At 45.4% G+C, this 12,352-nt stretch overlaps 1 protein-coding gene across 12 annotated transcripts in view; it reads right to left on the bottom strand.

Annotated features, from left to right (window-relative positions):
* Positions 1-12,352, bottom strand: part of PTPRM (protein tyrosine phosphatase receptor type M) — a 401,111-nt gene that overhangs the window by 151,711 nt on the left and 237,048 nt on the right. For all 12 annotated transcript variants that reach the window (XM_081917995.1, XM_081917993.1, XM_081917991.1 and 9 more), the window contains 2 exons: positions 11,233-11,506; positions 10,165-10,201 (listed from right to left, as the gene is read on the bottom strand). In XM_081917995.1, coding sequence (XP_081774121.1) covers positions 10,165-10,201; positions 11,233-11,506 — 311 coding nt within the window. The remainder of the gene's footprint in view (positions 1-10,164; positions 10,202-11,232; positions 11,507-12,352) is intronic.

Below are 12,352 nucleotides of genomic sequence, written 5' to 3'. Positions count from 1 at the left end.
TTAGTTCGCCTGCCTTCCCAAGTGATGTGTAAAATTTTTCAGAGACACCACTGATGGAATCTTTCAAGGAATTGGAGATGGCGTTTATAAGTAGTCAATGTTTCACAAGCGTATAGTACAGTTGGTAGTACAATAGCATTTTGGTTTCCCTGCAAATGTCCCTATCCTCAAACACTCTGAGCTTCAATAGAGAGAAAGCTGTACTTGCAGAGCTCATGTGATGCTGGATTTCGTCATTGATGTTGGCTCTTATGGAAATATAACTGCCCAGGTAGGAAAGGTGATCGACACTTTCCAAGTGCCCTTTAGACCTTCCTGATCAACATGGGAAGATGAGAGGGCAGAGGGCATGTCTGACGTTTCCACCTGCTCATCTCCAGTTTAAGCTTACACACTTCCTTTTGATGCTTGGAAAAATCTTGTATGTCCCGAGTGCTGCTTGTGCCTGAGATGCTGCTCAGCATACTCATAACAATTTAGGGGTCAGGTTGTTCAGACTATGCAAGTTACAAAGCAGAGGTTTACAGAGGTGTACGTCTACAGATACACTCTAGCTCACACAGCAACTGTATTTCTGGTGGTTGCAAAGGTATCTATCCCTCATAATATATTTAATGCATAGGATTTTTTCCTGTCCATTTGTCTACCCTTTTGTTACATGATTGACTGCCTCAGTAGGAAACTATGAGCAGATACAGAAATGGGCACTGACACTGAAATTAGTGGTTATAAACATTAAATTATTTGCACATTCAAATAAACACTTTCCAGTTGTTGGCTCACTTTAATTATCATCATTGTCCTTGTGCTGCTCTACATAATAAACACCTCTCTCAACTTGGGAGTCAGCTGCTAACCAGAAAGCAAAGAAAGCTAATACCAGAGTTTGTGTGTAGAAAGCTCAACTGGTGAATTGTCTCTTGATTCCAATACTTTTATTTCTGTCTTTCTCAAATTTAACCTGTGAGATAACAATATATCTCACTAATTAAGATTGACAAATGCTCACTTTCAACAAGAGATGGAGATGCTTTCATTATACAAAATGAGATTCAAGTCTGGGCTGCTTAGTAGGCACAACCATCAATTACAACACTGTAACTGGGAGGTGTGGAGAACGCAGTACCACTTATAACTGCCTCCTTAGGAACACCTGAAAGGTGGGTTCTGCTATATTCCATCCGTCTGTCAGAGCAGCATCCAGACAAGCTGCTGTTTTCACATTTGGCATCACTTGCTACCTGCCTTACTACACACTGAATCCCTATTTACTAATCTAGAAACCTCCACTTGTCTCTTTGTTGATATGAGAGCCACTAGACTTGGGTTTTGTTTTTGTTTTTTGGGTGTGTTTTTTACAAATATGCAAATATTTGATAATCTGAGATACAACTTGTATTTCAATACTTCTTACCATTGGGGCACCCAAAGCAAGTCTCTGACACCATTTTAAGTCTGTGGGGTATTTAGTTGCTGCCCACATATTGCTCTTCCACTGTAAGCTATGTAACGTCCCATGCTTTAACGTGTACATTCCACTACTTGTCATGACAATGTTTCTGTCTCTTTTTTTGATAGGCAGAAATATTGTGAAAGTTTAGCTTAACCTAATACACCTATCTAAGCTAATGGCTGCTTACCCCTCTTCCACGGTAAGTGGTGGTTGTGGCCTGCCGTGGCACCTCCATTGCCCCTAGAGCCTCGCCACATGGCCCCAGCCATTGGGATTTCATCCCCGGCCACCGTGGAGCATTGTGGGCACTGTCAACCCCATTTGAATTAGGCCTATCCATGGTGGCCTGGGCTTTGCAGGCTCCACTCAGGTCCGCACCCTAGGCATATAATAGGGCTGTTGGCAGCCCAGTCGGCCTCTGAGTGTCACCCAGAGGAGTAGTGACCCCCCCCCACACCAGTAGCGGTGTTTACAGGGTGCCCTGTTAAAGGAGTCTTGAGGGGAAGTCTCTGTCCATACAGTCAGAAGCAGTTGGTCAGCGGGCCGCAGAGCTTCCCCTAGCATTTGGGTTGGCCCATTTGTGTAAACATGCATTTTGCGATGGACCCTTCCACCTAGCCAGGCCCTGTCATCCCTCAGTTTACCGTCAGGGGACTGAGAGGGATACATGCCTGATGCCTATGCCAAGGTTTGCCTACATCTGAAAATCAATAAAGTTGTGGCCTTTTTAATCCAATTAACCAGTGGTCAGGGATGATGGGAACTGTAGTCCCAAAACATCTGGAGGGCCGAGTTTGCCTATGCCTGATCTAGATATTTAGCAGTTAAATTGATATACCGGTATCTACTAGATATCTTCATAAAGGTAACAGTGTTAAAAATAATCATTTGCAGAAGATTCCCTAGAAAGTTTTGCAGCTTTTTAATCCTGACATGCAGCTTAGAGCACTTATTTCCAGTAACTCACAGGGTGTGTGTCTCTGATAATACTATGGTTTTCCCAGAGATTTTATGAAGTGTGGGCAAATATGCTTTCACAACATAAAATGAACTTCATATTTAAATAAAAGCTGAATTTCCTTCTTTCCTTTCTCCTAAGAGGCTAGTTTGATGTCATCTGTTGCTATGGTAGCTACCTCATTGCAGAAAATATGATCTCTTTTTCCAAATGTAATAAGTAAAAAAGTTAATCCAATCAAATAGTGAAATAAATGGCAAAATAATCTTTAAATATTTAAACCACAGATTGCCATGTGATTTTATTAAACCAGTGTAGCCTTATATAATAAATTGGACCAAATTCTTCCTCTTTATTTTATTTTAATTTTTAAAGTGCCAGAACAATAGTTAGACAAAATTCTGCTTGGCCAGGAATGATATACTGATTGAAGAAACATACAGTGGTACCTCGCAAGACGAAATTAATTCGTTCTGCGAGTTTTTTCGTCTTGCGAATTTTTCGTCTTGCAAAGCACGGATTCCCATAGTCTTAACGGTTTTAAGAAAAAGGAAACAAACTTGCAAGACATTTTCGTCTTGCGAAGCAAGCCCATAGGGAAATTCGTCTTGCGAAGCAACTCAAAAAACGAAAAACTCTTTCGTCTTGCGAGTTTTTCGTCTTACGAGGCATTCATCTTGCGAGGTACCACTGCAATTGGTAAAATGTAGAGGTGATTGTCAGGGAACTGCCATCTAAAGCGCCGGGGGCGCAAAGGCTCACTGAGGTTGAGAGAGGAGTAGCAGCGGAAGAGGGAACCAGTAGAGGGCGAGCAAGAACTCCAAGGGAAAGTGAGTCGGAGGGATGGCTCAGAGACACTTCCAGCGAAAACAGTGGGGAGGTCTCAGGACCTCCTATAGGGACACCCACACCTCGCCGGAAACTGTCACGCCGAGAGGCCAGACGACGTGTTTCCGTTAAAGAGCTTTTATGTTGGAAAAGATTCCGAAAGCAGCCACTTTCGGATTCTACTAGTGATTGACGCAGCCATGCTGGAGGGGCTCCGTCACAGGCAGAGGTTTGAAAACCTGATCAAACTCTGAGGGACTTGCATTTTACGCACAAGCAGCTCATCGTCCCATCACAGCAATCCGAAAGTCACCGAAAGCCAGCTTGTGCAGGGAGAAGCATCATGAGCAACCCAGCCGGAACCGGAGGAGCAGGAGCAGCTGGAGGGGGTCCAAGCCTGGAAGAAAGGTACAGGGCGTTGGAGATCCAGTTGGCGCTGCAAACGGCGAGGCTTGAGGAGAGGAGGGCTCAGGATGCAGAAAAGGGAAAGGAGAAAACCACCCCGCTCGCCAGAAAGGTACCAGGATTGGTGCAGAAATTCGGGGGGGATCCCAGGAACTATCATGCCTTTAGAACAGAGATGCAATACGCTCTAAACTTGCAGTTTGATGACTTCCCCGACGAGGAATCGCGAGTGGCTTTTGTGATTGGCCATCTCGAATCCGGGGCGAAAGATTGGGTTAGACCCCTGATGGCAGCGAATAATGAGATCCTAAAGGACCCGAGGAAGTTTTTTCGTGCCATGGACCTGATGTTTTCCAGCGATATTGAGCAGGGGGTGGTGCGAAGGCAGTTAATGGCTTGCCAGCAAGGAAGCAGATCTGTCCGTGAGTACTGGACTGAATTTACTATGCTGATTCATAAATTGGGGTGGGACCTATCGGCGGAGCCCATCCAAATGCTTTTCGAAGAGGGGCTTTCTTCAACCGTCAAAGATGAGCTTTCCCGGGGGCCCAGGGCGGAGTCTATGGATCAGTTAACCAAATCTGCGCTGTCCATAGGAGCGCGCCAGGAGGCGAGGGCTTTGGAAAAGCGGGAAGGGAAAGGAGACCGTTGGAGGGAGTTCCGCATTCCAGACATTCCAGAGCCACCTTTCCCGCCGGCAGAGCCGATGGAAGTTGGAACAGCGCGGGCGCGCGCAGTTTCAAATCCCAGTGAAGGGCGGAAGAAGGAGGGAAAGGGCGCCAAGAGATGTTATCTCTGCCAACAGCCAGGGCACTTTGCCAGAGTCTGCCCACAAAGAAAGGAATGGCAAGGGATGGCAGGAGCTGTTGGGGGAAAGGAAGAGGAAGGCAAGGAGCAAGTAAAAGCCAACGCCTGGCTGCCACCGTCGGGGCACAGCAGCCAGGCCAAAGAGCAGTGAAAGTGCCCACGCCGGAACCTCCCAGACCCGCTTTAGTGATAGAGGTGTTACTAGAACTGCCAAACGGACACCCACTAAAGATCAAGGCGCTTTTGGATTCAGGCAGCTCCTGTAATTTCATGAGTAAGGAGTTTGCAGCCGAGCATCAGATACAGACCATCCCTTTAAGTAACCCCTTGCAGGTGACTACGATTGACGGCAGAGAGCTGTTGGGGGGAGAAGTTAGCCAACAGACTGTCCCGATGATAATGAGGGTGGCAAGGCACACCGAACAGATAGCGTTTAATGTGGCCATCCTGGGAGGAGCGCCCATCATTTTGGGGATGAGCTGGCTGGCGCTACACGATCCGCTAGTGGGCTGGCATCAGAGGGTGGTCTCCTTTGGGTCAGCGCATTGCCTAGAACACTGCAAGGAGGGGAAGGTTTCGGGAGGAGACAGAGTCACCCTAGCCGGGATGGAAGTAATGGACAAAGGGAAGGTGCCCCCGCAATACGCAGATCTGAGCAACGTATTCAGCGAAAGGGAAGCAGACAAACTGCCACCGCATAGACCCTTTGACTGTCAAATCAACCTACTCCCTGGGGCCCAACTCCCAGTAGGCAAGCTGTACGCCATGTCAGACAGGGAGATGCAGGAGCTGAGGGAGTTCATTGACAAAAACCTGAAGCGAGGTTTCATCAGAGAGTCCCGAGCGGTGGGGGGCAGCCCAGTGTTTTTTGTGGACAAAAAGAACACAGACAAACCGAGACTGGTGTGTGACTTCAGGGCCCTCAATGCAGTGTCGGAGCCCCTGGCTTTCCCTATGCCCCGAATTGATGACATTTTGACCAGAGTAAGGAAGGGAAAGATTTTTACAAAGCTGGACCTGCGGGGGGCGTACAATCTGATACGCATAAGGAAGGGAGATGAATGGAAGACCACCATGTTTACCCCTTTGGGAGCCTTTGAATACCTCGTTATGCCCTTCGGTCTACAAGGGGGCTCCGCGTGTTTTCAAGCTTTTATAAACCACGTTCTGGGACCTTTGCTCTACAAGAATTGTGTGGCCTTTTTAGACGACGTGTTGGTGTATTCGGAAGATGAGGAACAGCATGTGAGGGACGTTCGAGAAGTGTTGGGCAGGCTGCAAGCCAACCAGCTGTGGGTGAAACTGGAGAAGTGCCAGTTTCATACCAAGGAGGTGGAATTCCTGGGGTACCGCTTGTCAGACAAGGGATTGGCCATGGATCCAGGCAAGGTCCAAGCGGTACTGGAATGGAAGACACCGAAGACCAAGAAGGACGTGCAAAGATTCTTGGGGTTTGGGAACTTTTATCGGAAGTTCATCAAGAACTTTGCCCACTTGACGGCGCCCATCACCGACTGCCTCAGCAGCAAGAAGAAATTTGTTTGGACGGTAGAGGCGGATCGAGCCTTTGAAGAACTGAAAAGGGCTTTCGCCTCGGAAGAACAACTTCTGCATGTGGATTTACGAAAACCCATGAGAGTGGAAACCGATGCATCCGACCGGGCGGTAGGGGCGGTCCTTCTTCAACCGGGGAGGAGTGCGTCGGAGTGGAGACCGTGTGCCTTCTTCTCGCGGAAGCTGAATAAATCCGAGAGGAATTACACGGTGTATGACAGGGAACTACTTGCCATTCACGAAGCATTCCGGAGGTGGAGACATTTATTAATTGGGGCACAACACAAGGTGCAAGTGTGCACCGACCACAAGAATTTAGAGTATTGGAGAACAGCTCGAGTGCTCAACCAACGACAAGTGAGATGGGCACAGGAATTCTCCAAATTCAACTTTGAAATTTGTTATGTGCCAGGCCCAGAAAACGTCAGGGCGGACGCGCTCTCACGCAAACCAGAGTATTGGGAAGGGGAGGGGGTGATCGAAGAGAGACATGTCATCCCTGAGGACCGCTGGGTGTGTGGGGCGGCGCTGGTGGGGCAACGAGAACTGGTAGAGGAAACGGAAAATGATGAATATGCCCAGGATAAGCTCAGAGGTCTCAGGGGGGAGGGCGAGAGTCCCGGAGGTTTTGAGGAAAGAAATGGGGCATTGTATTACAAAGGGGCACTGTATATACCCGAAGGTGAATTGAGGGGGAGAGTACTCAAGCAGTTGCATGATAGCCCCACGGCGGGACATTTTGGACAACACAAGACCATGTGGTTGGTTACCAGGGAATTTTGGTGGCCTAAGGTGAGGGAAGATGTAAGGGAGTATGTAAGAGGGTGTGACCAATGTCAGCGAGCCAAAGGGGAAAGAAGGGCGCCGGCAGGGTTATTAGAACCATTACCCACACCAGAACGGCCTTGGGAAGCGATATCAATAGATTTTATGACGGATCTGCCAAAGTCCAAGGGGAAAACAGCCATCATGGTAGTAGTAGACCTGTTAACTAAGATGTGCCACTTTGTAGCATGCTCACATACAGTCACAGCGGAAGAAACAGCGAAGTTGTTTGTAGAACACATCTTTAGGTTGCACGGGGCTCCCTTGAGGGTGATCTCAGATCGCGGCAAACAATTTACTTCCAGGTTCTGGAGGAAGCTCATGAGCTTGCTGCACGTGGAAGTCAATTTTTCAACTGCCCGGCACCCTGAAACCAACGGGCAGGCGGAAAGAGCAAATGGCATTCTTCAACAATATCTGAGGTGTTATGTCAATGACAGAGAGAACGATTGGGTCGAAAAGTTGGCGTTGGCAGAATTTGCCTACAATAATGCGGAGAATGTGTCCACAGGGATGAGTCCCTTTTTGGCTAATTACGGGTGTCACCCCAGGGCATTTCCAGGGGAAGGAGGGGAGAGATGGAGCGTCCCAGCGGCTGAACATTTTGTAGAAGAGATGGAAGCGATCCATCATCAGCTCCAGCTCAACTTAGAAAGGGCTAAGGCACAATATAAGAAGCAGGCAGACAAGAACAGAAGGGAAGGTGAAACCATAAGGGTGGGGGATCAAGTGTGGTTGTCAACCCAAGGGTTGCCGTTCAAAGGGGGTTGTAAGAAATTGAGGCCCAGAAGATTGGGACCCTTTGAGGTCATTCAGCAGGTCAACCCGGTAGCTTTCAAACTCCGATTACCCAACCACATGAAATTGCACCCAGTGTTCCACAGGTCGTTACTGTCACCATACAGGGGGGGACGTGAAGGGGAGTACGTCAGGGGACCAGCCTTGGAAGAGAGGGAACGCCGCAACCATGTAGCGGAAATCCTCGATTCCAGGTGGAAGGGAAATCAGGTGGAGTATTTGGTGGCGTGGGAAGGGGAACCGGAGTCAGAAAACACCTGGGTAAGTGCAGAGGAAGTCAATGACGAGGTTTTAACAGAAACGTTCCACCAAAGGTTCCCGAGGAAACCTCAGCCGATAGCAAGGTTTAGGAGGGAGTATTTCGGCACCACCGATGAGGAAGAGGAAATGGAAGGGTTCGCGGAGTCGGAGTTGGAAGAGGGAGTGGACTCCGATGACGAAGATTACCGAGAGAGTAGGAACAGCAACAAGTGGAGGGAAGTGTTCGCGACGTCGGAAGATGAGGGAGGTTCTTTCAGGGGTTTTACCTCCTCACCGCCAGTAGGGGAGGAGACGGGAGGGGGTGAAGGGGGCCCTGGAGGGGAGGTGGATGTCAGGGAACTGCCATCTAAAGCGCCGGGGGCGCAAAGGCTCACTGAGGTTGAGAGAGGAGTAGCAGCGGAAGAGGGAACCAGTAGAGGGCGAGCAAGAACTCCAAGGGAAAGTGAGTCGGAGGGATGGCTCAGAGACACTTCCAGCGAAAACAGTGGGGAGGTCTCAGGACCTCCTATAGGGACACCCACACCTCGCCGGAAACTGTCACGCCGAGAGGCCAGACGACGTGTTTCCGTTAAAGAGCTTTTATGTTGGAAAAGATTCCGAAAGCAGCCACTTTCGGATTCTACTAGTGATTGACGCAGCCATGCTGGAGGGGCTCTGTCACAGGCAGAGGTTTGAAAACCTGATCAAACTCTGAGGGACTTGCATTTTACGCACAAGCAGCTCATCGTCCCATCACAGTGATGTAACCCTTTATAGTAAACAACTAGCAGTATGTAGGCTATTGGATGTTTATTCATCATGCAGAACATCCAATAATAAATAGTTACCTATATTATTATTTTTAAAAATGAGGTGAAGCAATATAATCATGCTGATAAGAGCATACTCCTTGCATGAAGAGGTTGATAAGACTATAGTATCTTTGAACATAAGACTTCATTTACAAAGTTTGCTTAATTGGTTGCAACAATTTGCACAGAATGGAACTCTCATGGACACTCCTATGCGCAGAACACAAGTAGACAATTTTTGCCTCTTTGTTCTCTGTAGACCCCTATGTTTGGAGCTTTCTGGGTGCTGTAGGTGGTGGTGGGGACTGTCTCCTTCCACCAGTGGGAGCATCCAGTTGGTAAAGCAGGAATCTCTGTGGATGCAACTCACTTCTGAAAATGGAAGGAAAGCTTCCATTTAAGGAATGGTAGGTCTAGATCCAACTTTATGTTTCTTATTGATGTGGTAATCAAGCTTTGTGTCAAATATTTCCAGCTTCTTTTAAGAAACTAATCCACACTAGTGGTGGGTAGTTCTTCTTCACTTAAGAAATTTTTTAAAATATTTTTTAAAATTATTTTTTAAAAACAGTATTTCATTTCACAATTCAGCCCCACAAAATCAGGGGATGAAGACTTGGATTAGCTTCCTGAATCATGAAACTCCTGAATGTGATCAGGTTTGACCTCTGTTGAAACTCAAGATTAATGGAATTTCAAAACAGGGTGCAGTGACAAATAATGTCTCTCTGTGCCTGTACACTTCTTAGTCATACTGGGAATGCAGATGATAGAAACTGATCTTGGAAACTGCATTGGAGGACATGAAAGGAAGTAATTTCTTAGGCTCAAGCCATGAAAGGCTTCGAAAGTAAAACTTCCCATTTTAAACAATTCACCTTGAATCATACTTGGAAAAATACAGGAAGTCACTGCAGGGGAGCACTAGTGTAATGTGTTCCCAACACCCCACCCATGTAAGCAGATGGACTATGACATTTCGCATATGAAACTTCCGAACAATCCTAATATACAATTCATTACAACAGCCCAACAGTTATATCACAGTCACAAATGGAGGTCATCAGACCATCATAAATTTTGTGCTCCAACCACTGGTTGCCTTATTGAGAGAGGAAGCTCAAGCAAACCTCTTGCAATCCTAGAGTGAGCAACAGGAATGACAAATAATTATTGTTTTCTCAACCTAGTATATCAATGTTTAGGAGCACCAATAGGCATATCTACTCTGCACCAAAAATGTGAAAACTCTCCTAATTATTTTTAAACTTTTGCTGGACAATTGAAATATGAGTGGAAATTAGGCTTTCACCACCTTTTTAAATTAAACAAACTCAGCCATTCATTGTCTTACTCTTATACTTAAATAAATAATACTTAAAAATATCGTTAAAATGGTAGAATTGGATATGTGTATTTAACCATGTATATTATGATACACAATTTGACAGATTTAAGGCTAAGAAGACACAATGGAAGCATACCTTTTGTGGCCACTCTGACGCAGTCAATTTTTGTTTCCTATGCCAGATAAAGAAAGAAAAGGTCATTTTCTAGTTTACATCCACAGCAAGAATATAATACATTGCTTCTGCTTAAAATACTGCTAAGATCTAAAATCAGTACCAACTTTTACATGTTTGGTTTCAAGCTTAATAGCCTCCTACACTAGTCAATGTATTTTCCTGCTATGGACAACCAAAGGAAAATGCACTTGGGCATGTAACATCAATACTTCACTTAATATTAACCTAGAAGATGAATGAGATGTTATTAGACATGATATGTGTACTTTCCACCCCCCTCCTTTTACAACACATTGACCTTGGGATATTTTCTTTTCTTTACAGTCAGCTACACAGTTCCAAGCAACATGCTAGACAATGTAAGAAAGCAAACAAAAATCAATGGTGTTTCACATTTCTGCACTGTCAGTGCACTGTAAAAGAGGGGCCATTATGTTATTTGGCAGAAAACATTTCCCTGCTGTCAGGGGAGACAGCCAAAGCTTATCAAGAGTTGAAGGGCTCGGGGTAGGTCTGTCCTGAAATAGAAAACAATTCTAGAATGTAGAAGCTGGATTAAAAGCGACCTGCAAAGGATGGACCTTTTATGCACTTTTCACTTTGGCTCCATCAACTTATTTCTTTTAAACTCTTTAAGAGAGAGAGAGAGAAAAGGTTTGTGTCTTAAGTCAGGGCAATCAAGACTGAAAATGGGCACACAAGCCAATGCAAGCTAATATAATGCAGCAGAATAAGCCAAGTATAAAAGCGAAAATCATTTAATGGGAGCAGCATGATCGAAAAGAGGACAGAATGACAGTAATTTTGTAAGGAATGATTGCCTAGGCTCTTAACCATTGACAGAAATATGTGCTTCCTCCCACTGGCTCCATTTCCCTCCCAAGAATGACTGGCCTGGCCAATACATAACTATGCAAAGAAAAACATTCAATTTCTTTTTCCCATTGTCTATTTGGCACCAAAATTAGACAACCTGTGGTCTATTCACACATGAATATCGCTTCAAACCAACGTCCTAAAACTTACCCCATTGGCTCTGCTGGCAGCTTGAAAATAAATACTATAGCTTTTATGAGGGAGGAGAGGAGTGTTCCAGAAGCCACTGTAGGTTTTGTTGTCACCAATTGTAAAAGTCTGAGAAGACTGAATACTGTTGGCCGGGAACTCGGCTGCAAAATAATACTGAGAGTTCAAAAGTGAAGCATTCTGGAAGTGGATTGGTACTGGATAGCATTTCAGGATTTCAGTTGTTTTCTTGGTTCTGCGGGGACGCTCTTCCTCAACCACAATTTGGTAGACACTAAAAAAATGAAAAATGAAAAACAGGAGAGGGTGGAGGAGAAAGAAAAGACAAAAAAATAATGCTGGGTTAATTCAGAGTATGCAAAATGTAATTTTGAATCATATAACCCAGTATTTACGATAAAATATGTTATGTTTGAAAGCAAGGAACAGAGTGAAATAAAGTTATCATTCAAGAACTGCATCTATAAAGTACATGTCTCTTCCTTTTTAAATACACAGAAGGAAATGGTATACACCATAAAGTTGTTAAAGCATTTCATAGATAAACTGGTTAGAAATATGTCCTTTGAGTACTCACAGGTAAGAAATATATGTTTCATTGGTAATAAAAGGTGCTACACATATTTTTGTGAACAGAGAGTAGGTACGAGGCTATAAATATTCTACTTTACGCCATTTGCCTTGTTTGAATGAAATGGTATGTCGGTCAAATTCACAGGAAAATAACAAATAAGAGGAATACCGCAGTAGTGGCCTGGTCTAAGTGACTTACTTGTTAGTAACTGTTTTAAAATGTGCATGCTGTGAACTGCCAGGGAATTGTGTTCCCGTTCTTTATGGGGTCAAGTTTGCCCTACCCTCTCCTAGGGGAAAGAGACTTGGGATGACCATTGAGAGGGATCAGATTAGCCTGGTATTTAAGGCTGTTCCGCCTCCTCTATTCCCTCCCATTTGCCTTTGCAGCACCCTCCCCTTTTAGTATGGGCTTTAGCTAACTGCCTTTTATGGCACTGAATAATAATTTGGGTGGATCCATGACTGACACTTGGGACTCCCTATTTTCCCCTACTTCACAGTTTAACACAGATTATGTTGATTTGTATTATGCAGGTAAGTAAGG

The sequence above is a fragment of the Podarcis melisellensis genome (assembly GCF_964234715.1).
Source record: "Podarcis melisellensis genome assembly, chromosome: 7".
Taxonomy (NCBI): Eukaryota; Metazoa; Chordata; class Lepidosauria; order Squamata; family Lacertidae; genus Podarcis; species Podarcis melisellensis.
Note: the sequence above shows the minus strand (reverse complement) of the source record. Positions and strands in the feature narration are given on the sequence as shown.